Raw genomic sequence first — 23,898 nt, forward strand, 5'->3', positions numbered from 1 at the left:
CCTTGAGAGAAAAACATGCCCAACGAGGGGGAGTGTCACATATTTAAAAAAAAAATTTTTTTACCCTACGTAACCCTCACCTCTTCCCTCAAGCAATGAAAAGCTTACGAAAAGGAACTATGCGCTCAGCTCGCTGAAAACAGCAACTAACGGATCTCAGCCTGGCCATCCCCAGGGAGAAGACGCAAGCAATATTCCAAAACCGGTAAGAACCAAGGGGTCTCGCCACAAAGACCTAAGCTACTACCCACTCTCATGTCTTTCCCGCATGAAATTTAACAATTAAGAGGCATTTCAACCCTGAACAAACGGAAAGGTGAAAATGCTGCCAGAGAGGGCATATAGTTGGGTTTCCAGCTGCGGGAAACAAACCATATATTTTGGAAGTCGGTTTAATTGCAAACATATTTTCTCTTTTGGATGGTATATAGCAATATTTATATATATATATATATATCATTATTTAGGTGTTCTCTATTTTGATTGGGTGTTTGTTTATATATAGATATATATAATTATCAAGCATATACAGACACATATACCTCTACCCCCACAAAGAAGCATTTCAACCACACCAAGAACACAGGGCACAGAAACAGGTGCTCCGCCGCTTCCGAAGTGACTCTTCTAGTCAGGTGACTAACGAGTAAATTCACGTGGCAGGATGTCCAGCTACCATGCACAAGACTCTTATCCTGCCAGTGCCGTGCAAACTCAGATACGACGTGTAACGCAGACAAGACGTAATCAGAGTCAGTCGGGTCATTACTTCTCAGCCCCCCCCCCCCCCAAGCAGTTGACTGGTGCCGGGTCAAAAGTGTACAGCACAGACAACAAAACTTAACCAAATGACTGCCTGCCTCCACAAATGGAATAAAAACAGCTCTCATGCAAAATTGCTCTTTAAAAAAAAAAAAGTTTTTATTGCCTAAACATGCAGGCCCAAAGAAACACTTGTTCAAATCTTTCAGAGAACGTTTTGTCATTGCCAACTTAAAATCTAAGATCTGAGAGTGCAATTCAATGCAAAATTACATTTTACAGTGATTCTCCAAGCACCATAGCCCTACCAGACATTAAAATTCTGTGGGAAGGGGAATTTAATGCCCAGCAGAAAGCCATGCAAATGAAAAACAAACATCGTTCTTCCAGCATTATAATGTCAAGCCTCTTAACATTTCCAGCCTACTCCCGATGCACTGCTCCCCATAACATTTTACACAGTATCTCTCCTCCCTCACCCCTCTACACCACCTCTTCTATGTTATCCTCAGCTTGTTCCATTAATATTTCATGTAAAAATAAACCCTGTCTAACATTTCAAAGAAAAAAAAAACACAGTTCCCTGGCAACAGTAAGTGGAAATTACTGTCACTGTTCTTTAGGTCTGCACAGGATAACATGCTTTTCTTACTGGTTTTCCAGCAAAGGACATAAAGAGATGTTTTTAAAATCATGGCTATAACAGGGATTCGGAGCAACAAAGCATTGCACTTCTCCACACATCACAACCGATGACAAGTTTGTTTTTACTCAAAAGGTTTTTTGACATGGGGGGGAAACCTCATCAGTTTCCACATGGAAGTATCAAAACCAATGAAGTTTAAATACAACAGGAGAACACAGAACTAAGGCATTAGCGCTGTGCAACCACAAAACTGATGCATTTTCAAATCGTCAGCTAAGCTTAGAATGCCGGCACAGGGCAGGCTAGCCGAAAAGAAAATCTGCGTGCGTGTGTATGTGACAGGGCTGAAGATATTACAGGGAGGTGTGGGGTGTGTAAAATAGACACACCTACACACCCACAATGAAGGGAGAGCTATTAAGATTAATGAGAAATAGCAATAGCAATTATTGAATACATAAGTCTGGATCTGACAGCGTTAAAACCGCTATTACTTGTGGATCCCATTTCTACCACAATGCTTCACCAGCAGCAGGTAGGTAGATGAATCAAGAGTGAAGCGGTGCGGTCACCAAGCTGTAGTGGAACTGCATGAACCTTAAGTAAAGAAAAACAGGCGGAGCTAAAAAAAAAATCACTAATACTCACATGGATGACTTCTATTCCTCTTTTCCTAAAAGACAAAAAAAAAAGAGGGTTAACACAAAACAGTTAAGCAAGCAAAAAACAATCATCAGTTAGCACCCTTTTTAAGTGACTGCTTTCCCACCCTCCTGAAGAAGCTCCCAAACAATGCCAACTCCAGGCAGTGCCATGAGGCAGTGTCACACTGGATCTTACTGCGGGGAAGGTCACCTGTTGTACCTCCCATTACTGGAGCCGAATGCTGAAGCATAATGCATATGTTCTTATGTTCTTATAGGACTTTTCAGCTTAGAGAAGAGATGACTGAGGGGGGATATGATAGAGGTGTTTAAAATCATGAGAGGTCTAGAACGGGTAGATGTGAATCGGTTATTTACTCTTTCGGATAATAGAAAGACTAGGGGGCACTCCATGAAGTTCGCATGTGGCACATTTAAAACTAATCAGAGAAAGTTCTTTTTCACTCAACGCACAATTAAACTCTGGAATTTGTTGCCAGAGGATGTGGTTAGTGCAGTTAGTATAGCTGTGTTTAAAAAAGGTTTGGATAAGTTCTTGGAGGAGAAGTCCATTACCTGCTATTAAGTTCGCTTAGGGGCGGATTTTAAGAGCCCTGCTCGCCTAAATCCGCCCAAATCCGGGCGGATTAGGCGAGCAGGGCCCTGCGCACCGGTGAGCCTATTTTACATAGGCCTACCGGCGTGCGCAGAGCCCCGGGACTCGCATAAGTCCCGGGGTTTTCGGAGGGGGGCGTGTCGGGGGCGGGACCGAGCGCAGCAGCGTTTTCGGGGCGTGTCGGGAGCATTCCGGGGGCGGGCCCGGGGGCATGGCTACGGCCCGGGGCAGTCCGGGGGTGTGGCCGCGCCCTCCGGACCCGCCCCCAGGTTGCGGCCCGCTGGCACGCGGGGATTTACTTCTCCCTCCGGGAGGCGTAAATCCCCCGACAACGGTAAGTGAGGGGTTTAGACAGGGCCGGGCGGGTGGGTTAGCTAGAGGAAGGGAGGGGAAGGTGAGGGGAGGGCGTTAGAGGATTCCCTCCAAGGCCGCTCCGATTTCGGAGCGGCCTGGGAGGGAACGGGGGTAGGCTGCGCGGCTCGGCGCGCGCCGGCTATACGTAATTGATAGCCTTGCGCGCGCCGATCCAGGATTTTAGTAGATACGCACGACTACGCGCGTATCTACTAAAATCCCGCGTACTTTTGCTTGCGCCTGATGCGCCAGCAAAAGTACACGAACGCTCCGTGTTTTAAAATCTACCCCTTAGAGAATAGCCACTGCCATTAGCAAAGGTAACATGGGATAGACTTAGTTTTTGGGTACTTGCCAGGTTCTTATGGCCTGGATTGGCCACTCTTCTGACCCAGTATGGCATGTTCTTATGTTCTTAATGCATTGCCCACATTAAATCGCATCTACAAAATGGAAAACCTTCTTATATCTACATAAAATGAAGGGCCGACTGGAGGGGTGCGGGAGGGGATTTTGCTGCATTGGAACATGGTGCTTTTTAGCACATCCCCCCTTCTGACACTCTCCCACCTTAAGGGCTTCCATTTTTTATTTTTATTTAAATTAATTTTTTTTTTTACTTAATTAGTTGTACTTTATAACTGTTTGAAATTTTATGATGATTTAAGCCGCTTAGAACGATTGCTTCCCTATAGGTTAAAGTCATAGCAAAAAAAAAGTGTCCACAAAAACAAAATAAATAAGATGAAATATGGCTTACATTACACTAAAGATTCCAGAGTCCACACATGAAACAAAAACAGTGTTATTACATAATGGTTCACACACACACATTTTTCTTAGCAGTCACTTATATTTGTATCTTCAGGGCTTGTTCCGGGTGCTTTCTGGCCACGGGCTTTTGACTGCCTGCTTTGGCCTTTTGAGCAGCTCCGACAGACCCAGCAGGAGAATGCAAGAGTCTCTCGTGTGCACCAGCCACATTCACAGCAAGAAACTGCTTTAATTTCTTTCCTCCAGAAGGTAATAACATTTTTAAAAAATTGTATACCCCGCCAAAATGTTGTACTGATTACAATGGACTGCAGCGTTAATTTAGGGTTTTATTATTATTATTATTATTATTTATAACTGAGCAACTCTGGTTTTCTAGGGTGCTACCAGTTTGGGCAAATGGCACCTGCTACCCACAGCTATAGTGCCCTGCTGGCATGCACAGCCTGTTCTAATGTCGTCACTCCTTGGCATTCTACTAAGAGTTTACGCTCCTGCAAATCCTTTTTTTTTTTTTAACAAAGGTGGCCCGAGCTATAAACGTCCCTCTAATCACTGCTTTCACACAGTCCCAAAAGATTATAGGAGATAATTCAGGCTTCTTATTTAGCACTGTATATTCTTCTAGGACCTGACGACACTGGGCTAGAAAGGGTTCGCTATCAAGGAGACTATCATTTAACCTCCAAAAACACTGGCCTCTGTCATATTTAGGAAAGGATATTTCAGCCCAGACAGGGGAATGATCTCTATAGAAGCCTTAAGCACTTTGTGTAAGACCCCCTTATCAACAAAAATATAATCCAACCTCGAGTATGTGTTGTGAGGTTTAGAAAAGAAAGTATAGTCTTTCAGGGTAGGGTGTAAAAATCGCCACACATCTACCATCTGAAATTGCGTTAAAAATTTAAGTAAACTATTGCGGTCTTTTTTTTAAATAGAGCCCTTGCCTCCAGAAGTGTCTTTTGCAGGGTATAAAGGTATATTACAATCACCCAACATAATTAACTGACCTTCTTATTTCGATTGTACCAAATGTGCTAAGGTGTCAAAAAACTTAGACTATTGTACATTGGGGGCATAAATATTGCGTAACGTATACTTTTCTCCTGCTATATTAATTATAAGCATGAGCTATCTTCCCAAGGGGTCCGAAACGCATTCGAGTAATTCAAAAGCAAAGTCCTTTTGAAATAGAATCCCCACTCCCGAATACTTAGCAGATTTGGAGCTAGCAGCCCAATACTGGAAGGGATAATAAACTGAACGCATTAAATGTTCATAACGCCTCTTCAGGTGTGTCTCTTGTACAAAAGCGATGGCTATATTCGCCCTCTGCAAGTCTTTATAAAGTAAGTTACGCTTGTGGAGTGAATTCAGTCCTTTAACATTAAGGGTCATTATCTTGAACGATGCCATCTAAGTAGGTAATATCTGCAAAGAAGTAGAAATAAATCCCAACATCGCATAAGCTGTGATAAGGCTCCACATTGAGCTTCTGCTAAGTGTAGCACCAGATATCTGTTTAAAAAAAGTACAGACCAGGTAACTCAAAGGAAACAGATCCCAAATATCCCCCTTCCCCACCCCCCACCCCCTACCCTCATAGGAACCACAATCAACTCTTGGGTTCCACCACCAAGCACGGGTGAATGAAGACAGCTTGTCGGTCGCTATCCCACCCAGTAGCATCTTTATAAAACAAAAGAAACGCTAATGTTTAGCTTAGCCATCCATCTCTGCTGGGGAGAGCATAGAGGAGAAAAAAAACAAACAAACAATCTTATCAAAAGTGCAAATGGTTCCTCTTCAGGTAGGTGCTGCCGCCACTATTTCTGGGTCAGGGGTCCTGCGGAGTCTCTTCCCCCCCCTTTCCCATCCGTTGCCAGCGAGGTTCCTCCTTATGTTCAGCACGAGGGGATAAAGACGGCTGCAGATCCACCACACAGAATCCAAGATCTTTGAGAATTCCTGCCGCTTCGTGCACTGACTGTGCTCTGTACGTTTTACCTTGCAGGGTGAATCCTATTCCAAACGGGAAGAGCCAGCGATATCTGATGTTTTCCTTTATCAGGACAGCAGTTATGGGTTTCATATCCTGGCGTTTTTTTAATGGTGATGGGGGAGATATCAGCATAAACCTGGATATCATGTCCCTTCAGCTGCAGTTTCCCTCTCTGCCTTGCCAGTGCCAATATTTTTTCCTTCACTGGAAAGTCGTGAAAGCAGGCAGTCACATCTTTAGGTTTATTTGTTACCCGCTGTCCCTGTACTCTGTGCACCCGCTCAATCTTCACCTGTGGGGCAACTTCTGAACCGGTGATGTCCTTTCCAGCCTCTGTTTGTAATAAGTCCTTGCACATCTGTGTTATAACTTGCACGCAGTCATTAAACTCTGGAGACTCAGGGATTCCCCTAAAACGCAGATTTATTCACCTATTTCTATTCTCCAAATCTTCAAGTTTGGATGAAAGTTGTTGTAACTCACTGGCCATCTCTTTATATTTTATTCAGTTTATCAGTTTGGGCCTCAGTAAGGGTTTCATATTCAAAAATATGTCTCCCCATTTCGCTCAGTTCTTCTTTCATTTCCCCCACAAGCTCTCTTATTTCAGATTTAAAGGACTTAAGATCATGTCTTAATTCGCCAAACCAGGCTTTAAACTCACCCCCAGGAGGGGACTTCAGAGTCAGTGAGTGAAGTCGAATCGTCCGAGGCCTCAGACAGCTCGTCTCTGGTCGCGGCCGCCATTTTGTATTTTTCAGCTCGATCTTCCCGATCTAATTTTTGGTAAGAATACTTATGGAAATCGATCAATTTTTCCGATTTGACATCTAGAGGTTACAGGGGGCTGTAGGTTGATGTTTCCGCCCCAATAGCGTCTAGGATTGCTAAAATATTAATGAGATGCTGACCGGCTCAGCCAGGAGCTCCGGGTTTAAGCAGCCACTCGAGTCGCTGACATCATCAGCCCGCCCCCCCCACTCCTTGGCATTCTTTCCGGGGCGCTCCAGCCACTCCCAAGGGAGCCGTGTCAAACCGTTTAATTCACTGACCCACATCGTTAGGTTTTGTATGAAAGGGCAAAAGGACTCACTAAAGACAGGCAGCAAGCAGCTCATTAGACAGCTGCAGTAAGGCGTGAATCTGTGGCCAGAGTTACCAATCTCCTCTTTTCTCTGCTCTTTCAGTCTTATTCCTGGTCTCTCTTTTTTTTTTTTTTTGCCCCCCCCCCCCCCCCCCCCCCCCCCCTATTCCTCTAAAAAATTTTCTTTCATAAAAAGGCACTCACCTTTTTTTTTTTTTTTTTTAAATCATGGCTACGCTCCCTGTATTTAAAAACCTATTTTCCCCCCTGAGGATGTGGTCAACTGCGTGCAGCCGTTCAGCTTACTTAACGTTCCTTAAATGGTGGGAATAGCAAAATAGAAAGTGGTTTCCTGTACGCTTCAAAAACGCCAAAAAAAAAAAAATCGAAAAGCCTTTTGGAATCCAGTTTAGACAAAAGCGCTATTTAAATTACTAGGGAGCCAGAAAGTAAGAGGGGGAAAAAAAAAACCAACAGTAGGTTCCCAGCTCTGGTCTCTTCCCCTCTTTCTTCAACTAGGATAACCATTTTCTACAGCAGAGGGACTGGGCCAGTACATTCAATAAGACGCGGAACCCACCTGAGCCCTTTCCAGGACCTCAGTTTGCTTCTAAGCTTTGTATCCCTCTTCCACGGAGGTTTACGTCTTCCCCAGATACAAGGCAAATGCTGCTCGGGCTGACAGTGCTTGGGGAAAGTCTATTCAACATCAACGGTACCAGCTTATCCTTAAAGAGCTCAGGATCAATATACGTTTTTGTTTTTATGTAACAGACTGCCTGTTCAGCCTGAGATTGTGGAGATCAGCTAGCCAAGCCAATAGTAACAATTAGAAAGTGATCAGACCAGGGTATGGTTGTGACTGAAATATTTGCCAAATTAAGGGAAAAGATTGATAGATTTAAAAAAAAAAAAAAATTAATTAATTTAAAAAACCCAAGCACAAGGTATGTCCTGATCAGTGAATGGGATGGTCAATGACTTGTTCCCACCCACAAGAAGACAACATCGCTTCTAAAATCAAATCACAAGCAGTCGATTGCAGCACTTGGTCTACATTGGAGACTGAAAATATCCATGTAGAAATGTCTTGGAGAGATCACTGTTAGCACAAGTGAGCAATTCAGCAAGAGGGGAAGCTATTGTGAACTAGCACCTGGGAGGACAATGAACCAAACAAACATGGAAGGTTTTTGATGTCAACAACATTAGTTCATAAGGGGGAGACTGTAACAGGAGATGGTACAAGATTTAGAAGCTTCTTGAATATAATCAATAAACTACTGCCCCTATGTTGACTACGTGGTGGGGAGAGATAGGAATATTCATTGGGACAGCACTGATTTAGTAGTGGCAAGTCCCTACCTGTGGATTAGGTTTCAGTTACACAAAAGCAGTCTGGTTTTCAATTTGTTAGGAGATCATAAATTACCATGGATTTCTTGGAGATCAACTGAGCATTGATAAGTAATATTCTCAGAGCTGTAGAGAAAGTTAATATTCCAGTAGACTGAAAAGGCACAGAGATGGGAGCAGACCTTGCGGTTTGCATGTTCCTTGGGAGACTCTAGGGAATCGGGGGGGCCATAGTGTCCATATCCGGCGACAGTAGGAATATGACGGTAAAAGGCAGGGAAAAAAAATATGGCGAAATGGGAGCCAATGTTGGAAGCTGCGAGGCGCATCAAGGCACACACGAAGGGGGCAGGCGACAAAGACACGGGTGCCTCCGGCCCAGATTTCAAGGACCGGTGGTATCATGGGAGGGGGCAGGACGATCAGCAGCAGAGTAGAAAGCTCAGTCTCAGACAGGGGAGGCGGCAGTCGGCTCCTGGGAAGCCCCCAGAGGCAGGAGAAACAGCACCAGGCAGATGAATTACCATTTTTTACCTCCACCAACTCTCTGGAAGGCCATTCTATGTATCCACCATCCCCCTCTATGAAGAGATTTTATAATGCTGATAATGATGATTACAGTTCCTCCTGATATTTATTTGTTAGCTGGGAATTAAATTATGTTTACAGACTCATAAAATGTTCTGAAGACAAAAAAAAAAAAAAAATGGAGGGGTGGATCCCTTACCATAACTTGGGAATTACAGAGCTCCCTGCAAAGCATGAAGGAAACTGGAATTCAGATGTGCATCACCTATGGTTCAAACACGAGCGTCCTTCACGGCGGCATCCTCGTACCATGCAAAACTATTACCCGGGGCTTGCATGAGAAGAGAGCTGGGCGCTTCCTGATTTAATAACAAAGGCATGGAATAGGATGCAAAGTTTCGTGAACAGGAATGGGTCGCAGCAATCGAGAACGCAAATCTGGGAGGACACGCTACGGGACAGAGTGACTCACGTTTCGGCTCCTCGGAATAAATACCATCTGTCTGCAATTACCTTGTCTATTTAAAGAGAGAGCGAGAGGGAGAGAGAAAAGATAAGAGCTGCGCACCTCATAATAAAATGAGCTGGGAAGTCAACCAACGTGTGCATACTAAGGCTATACAATGGTAGAATCTGACTAGCATAACACGGAGTACCCTATTTGGTAGGGGGAGGGGGGAAGAGGGGTGGGCACACGAGCTCCATATATTATGACCACGGTTTGTTACAAAGAAACACAGGTAAATATTACAAAGGTCCACCTCCTCGTCTGCCCATGCTTGTTACCTTCTGCAAAACTGGAGGCGCTAACTGATCCCTCTGCTTCACCCCCTTGCTTTCCTACCCCAAAGGATCCTAATATCTTCTTCCATTACAAGGCTGGTTTTTCGCTCCACAAGCTCCGCTAGGTGGTCGTTCCATGCATCTACTGCCCCTTTTTGTGAAGAGACGTTTCTTTGTTATTTCTGAGTCTGCCCCTGCCTTACAGCACGATCTCTCGTCCTACAGCTTCCTTCCTACTGAAAAGCACTGAACCTCAGATCTATTATCTGTTTTGACTTATATTCTGCCTCGCAGACACTTCAAAGCGGATACTGCAGGTACCTCCCTGACCCCGGAGGGTTCGGAGTCTGAACCTACACCCGAGGCAGTGGAGAGTGAAGTGTTTTGACCGTGGACACCAGGAGAGGCAGTGGGACTTGAACTCTAAGCTTCCCTCATTCAAAGGCCGCAACAGATTCTCTTTGTGCCTCTTGTATTATTTATGTGTGTTTGATATGAAAAGGAAGAGCAACCTCTTCCACCGTACACTACGGTCTATGACATTTCTCAGTTCCCCCTCTGAAATCTGGGGAGAGGGGATCTGAGCGAGCCTCCAGGCATGTCAGACCTCAAGAGGGCTGCAACCGTAAAACATCAACCCACCGACATGAGGGCCCCAAACAGCCGGTTACATGACGTGCACAGCAGTCACCGAGCAAGGAAAAATGAAATGCAGCATTGTACTAAAAATAAATAAACAAATGCATGCATGAGTGCTACTTCCTCCACAATGCATGGGCTTCTGTTCTGTGCTGCCCCCAGCAGGGTCCCCACAAGAAGAAAACTGCAGAGCATGGACACCACGATAGGGGGATCTCTCAAAACACTGTGACCTGTGCCCTGGTAAGAAAGCCCGTTTCGGGCCCAAGTGAGCTCTCCAGCTACAGAAAATATTGTAACTTTTCAGCCAAGCTGTTTTACTGGTGAACCGTACAGAGCACAAATGTAATAAATAGCCAAATTAGCAATAAAAACACAGGTACAACAGGGACACATAACAGTGGCCGCATGGTCACGTGGCTCAGACCTTCGCGATGCCCCTCTGGAGCAGTTCCACATCCTAGGCTACTTCTCCTTTTTCTGACTCTGGCACGAGCAGGCGGCAGCGTCACTGTTACAGCAAGAGGATATTGCAGACCAAGGACGACGACTTAGGAAGTGAAGCAAAGCGACAGGACATTGCAAAGCTCGGTCGCCTACACATCAGCTTTGAGTGAGAGCCACTTCTCGTTAAAATGCTAAATTTGTTTAGATTTACATTCTGCTTTTTAGCCAGTTCAAAGCAGATTACAGTCAGGTAACACTAGGTATTGCCCTGTCCCTAGAGGGCGAAGCAGCTTGCCCAAGGTCACAAGGAGCGGAAGTGGGATTTGAACCATGGTTTCTACGATTCACAGCCCACGGCTCTAACCACTAGGCTACTCCGGGGTCGGCGCGCGCAAGGCTGCCCAAAATCGGCATCCTGCGCGCGCCGAGCCGCGCAGCCTGCCTCCGTTCCCTCCGCACCTTCCCCTCCCTAACCCAGCCCCATCTAAACCCCCCTTACCTTTGTTTTAAAAGTTACGCCGGCGCACGATTCCTCGGCTCGGGAGCTGTTTCGGAGGCCTCGGCCACGCCCCCGGGCCGGAACCACGCCCGCGGCCCCGCCCCAGAATGACGCGCCACCGCGACACACCCCCCAGGAAAGCCCCGGGACTTGCGTGCGCTGCCGAGCCTATGCAACATAGGCTCGGTGCACGCAGGGGGAACTCGGGGCAGGTTTTCGGGGGGTACGAGCGTATCTTACGCGCATACCCCTTTGAAAATATGCCCGATGGTCATGGTCCTTTGAGTGAAACTGTTAACTTAAACCCTCTCCCTTCAACTTCCGTACAGAAGAAAACAAACAGAAAACATGACGAGGACACTCAATACCACTTACAGCACCACATAAAAGAAGTCCTTACCAGGAGGGTGAAAATGAGTCCTCACCAATAATTGCACGAAAAGAACTTCTTAAATAGTTTTCCACTAAATTTCAAGGGCCATCAAAATAACCTATATTTATATACCCTTTACATTAGTGTGCATTATAGCCAGGGCCATCATAAACGTGACCACCTACTAATATTTTTTGCGCTTTCATGGACTCATTTTTAAGACTGTGATTGGCAGAATCCTTTTTCAATATCTTGGTGCTTCTCCTTTTTCAGCAAAGGTTTTGATGCATGTGAAGGCTTAAGATGGATGCCAAACTACCACCTTGAAGCAAAGCGGGTGACGCTTTTCCCCCCAATGCAGATCTTACTTTCAAAACATGGTCCGTGTCGGTTTGTGAAAGCAGGTCCCTCAGGTTAAATGGATTCTACTTGCAAAAAAAAGAGTTTCAAAAAAGTGGATTCGTTTTCAGACAGAGCTATTCAGGACTGATGCTTATCTATTGGTGGTGGTTCATGTTCGGTACAACCAATATTGTTTTACTATCAGGCATTCCTTCTGAGAGCTACCCTACTAATCTCATCTTTGATAATCATGTTACTCCCATTAAATTTCTGGCTCGAGATTTAGGTTTCATAATAGATTCATCACTATACTTCATCCGCATATTAACTCTGTGGTCCGGTCTTCATACTTCAAATTGCAAATTCTGCGTTCTCTTAAACCTTTTCTTGACCGTGCCAACTTTCATACGGTGACTGAGGCTATGATAATCCCATCTATTGACTACTGCAATGCATTGATCCTTGGCCCTACCCCAATCTCACTTAAAAAGTATTAGAACTCATCCAAACTTCTGCTGCACGTTTAATCTCTAGTGTCTCCTCTAGTGGTCCTAGAACTCCAGTCTCAGCTTCTAACAGAATGGAGAGTGCAGTTTAAAATTCTCTCCCGCATTTTTAAGGCTCATCACGATCTTGTTCCTTCTAGTGTCCAAGGCTTAGTTAAAAAATGCCTTCCTTGTTGGCACCTGCATTCTTCAGCAAAATTTTTATTAGGAGTACCATCTCTCACGATGGCTCTCTTAGCTGAATCCAGGGACCGGATGTTTAGCATAGCAGGTCCCAGACTGTGGAACGCTCTTCCAGAGGTGATTAGACTAGAAAATAACGATGTTCACTTTAAAAGCTTTTGAAAGCCCACTTCTTTGGCTTCACTTTTAATATTTAGGTTCTTTTTGTGCTCCCTTCCCAGATGGTTTTATGCTTTTGTTTCCTTTTGTTTTGTGATTTTTTTTTTTTGCAAGATTGTTTTTACTTTGAATTGTTATCTGCCAAGATTGATGGATCATTGGGCTATAAATGATGTAAAGAAATAAATATATAGATAAATCGGCTCAGAGATGGCAAGAAGCTCACACAGCTCAACTTATAACCTGTGCAGAATTCTGCTAGCCATACTAGTCCTGGAGATTATAATACTGGATTCTTTGCAATATCTTTTACTGGATCAACTTTAAAGCTGCCCAAAGATGGCAGCACACATCTGCAGAAAGTACCTATGCGGGCACAAAGTTTCATGCACTTCATGATCATCTTTGTGATGATGTTGATCCATATTAGATTTTCCAATAAAGTATCTCTTACAAAAGGAACCAACACACTGCAACAAAACAGCTTTTGCATTATGCAAATTTGAATTTTCTAACAAACCATTCCACCACCACCACACTCACCGCCCTCACGTCAGCTTCCTAGTCCAGCTCCTGTCCCAGTCTCAGATGCCACTGAAACTTGCTCTCGGATGGCCGAAAGGAAACACTAACTTATCACTACAAATGCATAGACCAGTTAGGAGAGACCAAATGATAAGAGTTATTCTGGACCCTTCTGCCAACTTTTTACACTGCCTCCTCTGAATGGCAAGCAGATGTCAGTGTTTCCAAAGACAAGCATTGCTTGTGAGATGCTGCACCCTAGAGCAGGGGAACCAACTCTATTTTCAGGAGAGTTGAGTTTTTTTTGCAAAGAAGGAAGAGGCCGTTCTTATATTTATAATTTTCTCTTGCTCATTTGAGCTTCTACCTCAACTGGAACCAGTCTCTCTACTGGGATATGGCATCATGAGTTTATTTTTTTAAACTGCCTGGGGTTCTCTTGCACTCCAGGACTTAACTTCCCTGCCCATTTAGCCCAGCCCCTACAGCGATAGGACTCAGCCAGGCGTCACAGATTGCAGCTCCTTCCAAAATACAACCCGAGTCTAGGTGGCGCCGGAGCGGATTTACCAATAGGGCTGAGTAAGCAAGTGCCTAAGGTTAGGCTGATGTGCAAGTCGCTTGTTCTACATCTTGTGGGCAAAGGGATGGGGGGGCAGAAAGGCAGCTGGAGGTACAAATCCACTGTTGGGTGTTGCTGTTGTGCAAACAGACTGCCTCTCCGGTATTCCCACCCCTGGCTGGGCTTAGGAACCAAACCCAGGTCCTCCAGGATTTCAGATATACCAGAGAAAGAAGGGAGGCCAGAAGTGGTACAGTGACATCGAAAGGTGACGAGCAGAAATGTGCAGAGAGAGAGATGAAGAGATGGCAGAAATATTAAACAAATACTTCAGTGTTCATTACCCAATTAGTTTTCATGCTTTTGACGCAACTGCATCATCCCTCTCCTTTTTGCCAGCAGGGGTGGGGTTGAATAAGATTCAGATGACAGCCAACACTGGGCTCCAACTTTTACAGTCCGGGTACTGATCAGCAGACATTAGGGGAAAATGCACAGGACTGCTCCTGTGGCCAAGTCCAAAAGCAAAGCATGTTCAAGCAGCACTGTCTGAATTATCAGGAAGGTTGCTAGCAGTAATTTTGTTATGGGTTTGACAGTTGCTTGGTTTTGATTGTAAATATTACTGCCCTTAACATAAGGCTTGGGGGTAACCGGCACGGAGCGGCAGTTACTGCCTTAGGAAACCTTCCAGGGTAGACTGGATGGACCACGTGGTCTCTTTTTCTGCCATCGTTACTACGCAAGATGGGTAGTGCTGTGCACTTCCATGGAATCAATAGGTCGGCCTATTGAATTCAGGACACAACTGGCCAAGGAGAAAGCCCTCTAAATTTCCAACATGCTTAAGAAACCTTCAGCCTTCTCTTCACAACCGCACTGCTCAATGACTTGAAGTGCAAATAATTTTAGTATCAATCATGCCGTCAGACAATGATCCTGAATATTACTTAAGCACTAATCACAGGAGATTGCAGTACTCAGTTTAGCAGTATGCTGTGTGAAACGGGCGTAGTTCACATGCTTTAGCCACAGATATAGGAAAAATTCCCACCCACATATCAGCGTCACTACACCAGGACAGAGCTCTGCAAACAGGATCTTGTATGTGACATTAATTCATCCCATACCGTTTTGCAACTACTGTGTCAGATTTCTTGAACAAACTCAACTGACTCATGAAACATTCATTTTAATAAAAAAAAAAACCAAAAACCGTGATTTGTTATGCAAATTCTACAACACTTTTCAGAAGCTAAAATCAAATCACAGGATCAGTTTACCACGAACTCCTTGTGTTCGTGTACCTCAGTGTAGAGAGAGACAGTACTAAGGCTGTTAGGGTTACTGCCGAGGTAAAGATGATTGATCCTGAAAGGACAGGAATCAAGGCCTGTGGAACAACAACTGGAGAGCGGAAAAGACAGAACCACAACGGGACAGAGAACCTGAAGTCTATTCAGTAAGGAGTAGAAAACGCGCGTCCATCCCCCCCCCGAAACTAATAGCGCCCGCAACATGCAAATGCATGCTGATGGGCCTATTAGGTTTTCATGCGCGATTCAGAAAGCAAAATGTGCAGTCAAGCTGCACATTTTACTTTCAGAAATTAGCGCCTACCCAAAGGTAGGCGCTAATTTCTGCCGGCGCCGGGAAAGTGCACAGAAAAGCAGTAAAAACTGCATTTCTGTACACCTTCCAACTTAATATCATAGCGATATTAAGTCAGAGGTCCCAAAGTAAAAAAAAATTTAAAAAAAATAAATTTTTTAAAAAATTTAAAAATCAGCCCGCGGCTTGAAAACCGGACGCTCAATTTTGCCGGCATCCGGTTTCCAAACTGTGGCTGTCAGCGGGTTTGAGAACTGATGCCGGCAAAATTGAGCATTGGCTGTCAAACTCGCTGACAGCCGCCGCTCCTGTCAAAAAAAGAGGCGCTAGGAACGCGCTGGTGTCCCTAGCGCCTCTTTTTTACCGCGGGCCCTCATTTAAATACTGAATCGCGCGCGCAGGAAGAGTGGCCTGTGCGCTCGCCCTCTCTCCCGCGACTTTTACGGAATCGGCCTGTAGGAGAATAAAGGCGAAGTCAAACGGTCTGGAAGGAAGAGAGCAGTCAGTCAGTTTCAGAAGTTTTACCTCCTCTGAAACCAAGGGGGGCGGAGGGGATGAGTTAAACTAGCTCTCTTTCTTTCTAGAGATTTGGAACGAGGACAAGCAAAACCATGAAAAAAAAAAAAAAAAAGTTCTTGCTTCCAAGACTGCTTAGTAACCATCAAAGGAAATCTCTTCTTTCAACAGAAAAGCGGGACTCCATAAAGCAGTGGAGAAGAGCCCTTCCGACCTCTGCCTGTGCAGCCCTGGGACTGCCGAGTCCAGCAGTGAGCTAGTTTTTAAAGGGCATCCAGTCTCCAAAAGCATGGGAAACCACCAGAAGCCATGAGTGGACAAAATGTGCCGATCCTGGGCTTCCTGGCAGAAGGCAGAGGCACCTAGAGAGCCAAGAGTGGCTACCGGAGGCAAGGAGCGCTAAAATCATTTAGGATTAAGTAGCAGGTCAACAACGCCGCTGCAGGATGGGAAGGACGCGGCTGTGGAAAAAAAAAAAACGCACGCTCAAACACGGTTCCACACCACTCTGATGTTGGCACATTAACTAGCGCTATTATCATGGTCAGAGGTGCTGATTTTTTAATATATTCAGTTTTTATACGCATACTAAATATACTGCATACACACGCACACACATACATGATACAGGTTTTTTTTTGTGTGTGGCTGAATTGAGGTTTTTGTGATGTCAACGTCTCGCCTGCCAATCATGCGAGCACAGGAAGGGGACCAAGGCTGAGTAGACAGCAAGAGAGCAGCAGGGCAGGTAGGGCTGTAAATTTTACACACGCCGGGACCAAACGCAAACGCCCCACAGACCCTCCTCTCTCTGGCTCCTGGCAGATACAAGTACACACAGAGACACACAGCTCAGTCAGTGAGCTATCAGCTGGACAGGTTGGGTTAGTATCTTTTAAAAAAAAAAAAATAAATTTCTTCATAAGCACTCTCTCTTTATCGCCCGGCTCCAAGCAGACGCTCCCACAGCCCCTCATGTGAAGAATAGGTAGCTAACCAGATAGATCCCATGCTGTTTATGCCCAGGCATAAGCATTGGCTATTCTCAAGTCTATCTACCATCTGTAATCCTGCCAGGTACCTGTGATCTGGACTGCCCTGCTGTTGGAATCGGGATACTGGGCTTGATGGACAACAACTGTATTGACAAAAGTAACAGAACAACAGTTTATGGATTTTTTTTTCTCCACAAACTTATCCAAACATTTTTTTTTAAACCCAGCTACTCTTAACTGTCTTTTCCATATCCTCTCAGAGCTCAACTGAGCACTGAATGAAAAAAATATTTTCTCCAATTTGTTTCGAATGTGCTACTTAGTAACTTCATGAGTGCCCCTTAACTCTCTTTATTTTCTGAAAGAGTAAACAAAAGATTTGCATTTATCCGTTCCACACTACTCTTCCAAAACTCTGGTAATGTGCAATCTGTAGTCAAGAAGCGGGGGGGTCACAGTTGCTTCATGTTTTGATTATTCTGGGAGTTAGGGAGTGGCAGGGAAGTAAATATGTATTCCATAAAACTATGCCCAGCTTAGCTTAAAAATGAACCTCAGAATAATCACACACTCATTGTGACATCGTTCAACAAGGAAGTGAAGCCAGAAGATAAATCCCAAGTCTAAACCACAACTTTTGCAGATAATTTTAAAGATAACTGGAGTCTTTTGACCCTCCTGCTGGCCGTGTTCACTGTAATAATTAATTTTTCCCTAGATTTCTTGCTCCATACAGCTTTTGTGCACTTAGATACCATGAAGGAATGAAACATTCACTGGTATCTCTCACAGCACATGCACACAAATGCCATGCAAACAAAAAGAAAATCAATATCATTATCTGTGCGCTATCATTCAAGGGCTACTTGCTAGGATCAGACATTTTATCCTCCAGATGAAAATGCTTTGCACCTGTCCAGTGTCAGAGATCTGTGTTTCACATTAAAGGTAGCTGCCCAGTCTTGCTGAAAAATTACTTTCCGAATACTAAACACACACACACACACACACACACACACACACGTACGTACGTTGCCCATGTCTGTCTGCAGTAGCAAAAACACAGCGGCTAGTGAGACCTGACAGACCAACAGATTTATTAAAGCATGAGCTTTTGAGGAGGAGAGTCCACTTTGGCAGATGCATCTCCTCGAAAGCTCATGCCTCAATAAATCCATCTAGATAGGGTGCCACCAGCCTCTGCGTTGTTTAAACACACACAATGCAAACACAATTAATTAACACATCTTCTTTAGTCATACTGGACAGTCCTTATTTACTTCTCTTTACCAAAAGGAGCTTAAAACCAGTCTGAAATCAGGTTAACACACTGAAAGTTAATGGTCTTCACTGCATCCTCTGGGAGACGGTGATCTAGAGGAACTAGGAGACATGGGTTCACAGTCAGACCAGACTCTGACACAGGCACTTGTGACACTGGGCAAGTCATGAGACATCCTTTGTTGAAGAAATAATCTCTGTGGTTGAACTGTTGACATCCTTTATTGAGGAGTGAAAGGGTGTAGATCTCTGCCAGGCCAGAGTTTAGATCAGGTACAAATTATATCACACTGACGGAGAGGAGCATCCAGGAGGCGGTGTGGCGCTTTATGTTCAGGATGGCATAGAGTCCAACAGGATACACATCCTGCATGAGACTAAATGCACAACTGAATCTTTATGGGTAGAAATCCCTTGTGTGTTGGGGAAAGAGTATAGTGATAGGGGTATACTACCGTCCACCTGGCCAAGATGGTGAGACAGACAGTGAAATGCTAAGAGAAATTAGGGAAGCTAACCAAACTGGTAGTGCAGTAATAATGGGAGACTTCAATTACCTAATGCAAAAAATGTGGAAATCAAATCATTATAAACATTAGCCTAAGAAGGTGTCAGCAAGCCTGACGTTATATGTCTTTATGACAGACACTAACCGGTCTACTCAATCATTCACCTTCATCATTTTTTAATGCTTTAATATTCCAAAACTTATTTTTATGAAGTTTTTTCTTTTAATTAAAAATGTCCTCCATGGAATTCAAGTGCAGACTCTTATCAAACAACTGATTCAGATTGCCCTACACGGGCCGGTGTTTCGCTTATTCAGCTTCGTCAGGAGCACATCAAAAAGATGTTTAAGCAAGAGTCAGTTACCTAAAATAACCATATAATAATTATTTATATATATATCAGAAAAGAGGAATAGTACTTATCTTAGTAGAAGCAGGGCTACCATTCAAAATGGACCTCACGTCTCGACCATCTTGTAGAAAGGAATTTGGAGGAGCTGAAACCGAGGTTCAAAGCTCTTTAAATTCACCTGAATTCTGACGTCACAGACCTAAATCAAGTGTGGTTGAGAAATCATGAATTGAGCAAGGAGAAAAGTCATTTGAAAAGGATAATCACCCCAAGAAAGCATGCAGTTCCAATTCATTATTTAAACCAAGTGGATGCACAGTATTAAGTCTATATATCCAGCGCTGTTCAGCTTGCAGCAAAAGACGATGTCTATCTCCCCCACGCATTTACGTCCGAGACCCCACCGCATTCCAAGCGATTTTTTGTCACAGCTGTTACAGATTGCTTTAAAGAAAAATTTTTTTGCTTTCAATCAAGAATTTTATTTACAGGTTTGTGGCACGGCCATGGGGGCATCTATGGCCCCAGATTTGGCAAATCTATACATGCATCATTTTGAGATTACTTGGCTCACCACCCACCCATTTATGCAACAACTAGTTACCTGGAAGCGCTACATTGATGACGTTTTTGTTCTTTGGAGAGGTGATGAGGAGACATTTCATTTATTCCTGGTTTGGTTAAATTCATGTAATTCTCATTTAAAGTTCACTGCTTCAATTGATCCACAAACCATTACATTTTTGGACATTCATATTACTTTGGTGGATGGAAAATTTGTCACTTCATTATACCGCAAACCTGTTTGTTCAAATACTTACCTTCACTATACAAGCGCTCACCCTAGGAATTTAAAGAGGAACTTGCCGGTAAGTCAATATATTCGTTTACGACGTCTATGTACATCGGCTGCAGAATTTGAAATGCAGTCTAAAATATTACATCAACGTTTTGCTGCAAGAGGTTATCCTCGGTCTTGTATCAGGAAGGCTTACCTTCGTGCAAAATACTCTAACCGTGATTATCTGTTCCTTCCACGTACAGTAGAAGAGTCTGAACGTCAGACTTGCATTTTACCTTATTCCTCAGCTGCTTCAAAAATTCGAGAGTCGATTTTGAAATATTGGCACGTTTTACAAGTGCACGATATTTTTCAGCTCCCACCACGTATCACTTTTTCTCGAGCTGCAAATCTGAGAAATTTGCTAATTAAATCTGACAGTTCCATGACGTCAGCTTCATCTAGTCATACCTCTGGATCACATCATCCATGCCATACCTGTTCTGTTTGTCAATCATCAATGTCTATTCAGGATGAATTAACATTACCCTCAGGATATAAAATATTTCTAAAACACAATACTACTTGTGATTCCTCGATGGTTGTTTACTTGATTCAATGTCCGTGTTTACTACTCTACATTGGGAAAACCAAGCGTCTTTTAAAGACTAGAATGATAGAACATCGTTCTAATATCAAGAACAATCGGGAAGATGAACCACTAGTTTTGCATTGTCAAGTACAAAAACACATTTTTGCTGATTTACGTTTCTGTGCGATTGATCACATATCACCTCACTGGCGTGGGGGAGATAGACATCGTCTTTTGCTGCAAGCTGAACAGCGCTGGATATATAGACTTAATACTGTGCATCCACTTGGTTTAAATAATGAATTGGAACTGCATGCTTTCTTGGGGTGATTATCCTTTCAAATGACTTTTCTCCTTGCTCAATTCATGATTTCTCAACCACACTTGATTTAGGTCTGTGACGTCAGAATTCAGGTGAATTTAAAGAGCTTTGAACCTCGGTTTCAGCTCCTCCAAATTCCTTTCTACAAGATGGTCGAGACGTGAGGTCCATTTTGAATGGTAGCCCTGCTTCTACTAAGATAAGTACTATTCCTCTTTTCTGATATATATATAAATAATTATTATATGGTTATTTTAGGTAACTGACTCTTGCTTAAACATCTTTTTGATGTGCTCCTGACGAAGCTGAATAAGCGAAACACCGGCCCGTGTAGGGCAATCTGAATCAGTTGTTTGATAAGAGTCTGCACTTGAATTCCATGGAGGACATTTTTAATTAAAAGAAAAAACTTCATAAAAATAAGTTTTGGAATATTAAAGCATTAAAAAATGATGAAGGTGAATGATTGAGTAGACCGGTTAGTGTCTGTCATAAAGACATATAACGTCAGGCTTGCTGACACCTTCTTAGGCTAATGTTTATAATGATTTGATTTCCACATTTTTTGCATTAGATTACTTTTGTGGTTATCTACTGACTCCCAGTCTGTTTATTGTGCTCCAGACTTCAATTACCCCAATATTGACTGGGTAAATATATCGTCGGGACAGGCTAGAGAGATAAAGTTCCTGGATGCAATAAATGACAAGTTTTATGAAGCAATTGGTTCAGGAACTGACGAGAGAGGAAGCAATTTTAGATCTAATTCTCAGTGCAACGCAGGATTTGGTGAGAGAGGTAACAGTGGTGGGGCCGCTTGGCAATAGTGATTTCAATATGATTACATTTGAATTAATGACTGGAAGGGAGACAGTAAGCAAATCCATGGCTCTAGTGCTAAAACTGAAAGATAAAAAGATAAAAAGTGTGCAAGAGGCATGGAATTGTTAAAAAATACCATCCTAGAAGCACAGTCCAGATGTATTCCACACATTCACGGGCCGATACAGTAAAGTGCGCTCCGCTGGAGCGCACTGTTAGCCCGGGTTTGGACATGCGTTTTCGACGCTCTAGCTTATCCCTTATACAGTAAGGGGTAATAGCATGTCGAAAATGCGCAGCCAAACCCCCCCCCCCCCCCCCCGAAACTAATAGCGCCCGCAACATGCGAATGCATGTTGATGGCCCTATTAGACATTCCCGCGTGATACAGAAAGCAAAATGTGCAGCGAAGCCGCACATTTTACTTTCAAAAATTAAAGCCTGCCCAAAGGCAGGCGCTAATTTCGGCCAGCACCGAAATTAAAAAAAATTTTTTAATGTGCCTGCGGCCTGTGTCAGTTTTCCAAACCCGTGGCTGTCAGCGGGCTCGAGAACAGACGCCGGAAAAAATGAGTGTCAGCTGTCAAACCCGCTGACAGCCGCCGCTTCTGTCAAAAAGGAGGCGCTAGGGACGCGCTAGTGTCCCTAGCGCTTCCTTTTACCGCGGGCCCTCATTTAAATATTTGATCGCGCGCCCAGGAGAGTGACCTGGGCGCACGTTGGGAGAGCGGGCGCTCGCCTCGGAGCGTCGGCTCTCCCACGGGTTTTACTGTATAGGCCCGTCAGAAAGGTGGAAGGCAAAACTATTACCGGCATGGTTAAAAGGTGAGGTGAAAGAGGCTATTTTAGCCAAAAGATCTTCATTCAAAAATTGGAAGAAGGATCCAAAAGAAGAAAATATGATAAAGCATAAGCATTGGCAAGTTAAATGTAAGACATTGATAAGAAAGGCTAAGAGAGAATTTGAAAAGAAGTTGGCCGTAGAGGCAAAAACTCACAGTAAAAACTTTTTAAAATATATCCGAAGCAGAAAGCCTGTGAGGGAGTCAGTTGGACCCTTAGATCAGCACAGGGTTAAAGGGGCACTTAAAGATAAGGCCATCGAGGAAAGATTAAACTATTTCTTTGCTTCGGTGTTTACTGAAGAGGATGTTGAGGAGATACCCATTCTGCAAAAAGGTTTTCATGGGTAATGATTCAGATGGAATGAACCAAATCACCGTGAACCTAGAAGATGTGGTAGGCCTGATTGACAAACTGAAGAGTAGTAAATCACCTGGACCGGATGGTATACACCTCAGGGTTCTGAAGGAACTCAAAAATGAAATTTCAGATCTATTAGTAAAAATTTGTAACCTATCATTAAAATCATCCATTGTACCTGAAGACTGGAGGGTGGCTAATGTAACCCCAATATTTAAAAAGGCTCCAGGGGCGATCCGGGAAACTACAGACCAGTTATCCATACAGAGGCATCATGATGCTCCCAATTTTATTTTCCATTCCTTTCTGAATATTTCCTAACATTTTATTTCCTTTTTTTTTTTTTTTTGACCACCGCTACACACTAATCTAACAATTTCAACATATTGTCCACAATGACATCAATACCCTTTCCCTCGATGGTGACTCCTAGCATCGTGTACCTGCAAGTTGGGATCTTTTCCCCTTATGTGCATCACTTAGCACTTGTCCACATTGAATTTCATCTGCCAATTAGATGCTCAGTCTCCCAGTCTTGCAAAATCCTTCTGCAGATCCTTACAATCTGCTTATATTTTAACTGTTTTGAATAATTTTGTATCATCTGCAAAATTTGATCACATCACTCATTGCTCCCTTTTCCAGATCATTTATGAATAAGTTAAACAACACAGGGTCCCAGGGCACACCACTACTTACCTATCGCCCCTTAACGTACATCTAGTCATCTGCCTTACAATCACTGAACCAAACTGAAAATAAATGTCAAAATCTCTTTCCTTCTCAAAAAACTTTCCACCATACACAACGAGACTTCAAAATAAGACTATTGCACTAGAGGATGGACTGAACAAGAGTTTGTTTTTTTAAAGTGTTTAAAGCTTATCCTAACATAAAACAATACCCGTGTTCTCTTGCTTCTTACAAGGTTTCTCATCTCATCTGAGGTTTTTCCCTTGGTTTTCAACAAAAAAGGTGAAGGGATAGGGCAGGGGCCACAGAACAGATGTTATTTTGCATCTGGGCACCAAGCAGCCTGCCACCACCAGGACTTTTGCTCACTGGAGCAGACCCCCCCCCCCCCCTGAGGCAAGCAAGGATGGTTTCTTCATAGCCTTGAGAGGAAT

General features: G+C 43.7%; 1 protein-coding gene across 1 annotated transcript in view; it reads right to left on the reverse strand.

The window, feature by feature from the left end:
* The window catches only part of LOC115089665 (inositol-tetrakisphosphate 1-kinase), a 212,500-nt gene that overhangs the window by 145,205 nt on the left and 43,397 nt on the right, over positions 1–23,898 (reverse strand). The window contains exon 3 of the mRNA XM_029597835.1: positions 2,057–2,081. Within this exon, the coding sequence (XP_029453695.1) occupies positions 2,057–2,081 (25 nt within the window). The remainder of the gene's footprint in view (positions 1–2,056; positions 2,082–23,898) is intronic.

Source organism: Rhinatrema bivittatum, chromosome 4 (assembly GCF_901001135.1).
Source record: "Rhinatrema bivittatum chromosome 4, aRhiBiv1.1, whole genome shotgun sequence".
In the NCBI taxonomy this organism is placed as follows: domain Eukaryota; kingdom Metazoa; phylum Chordata; class Amphibia; order Gymnophiona; family Rhinatrematidae; genus Rhinatrema; species Rhinatrema bivittatum.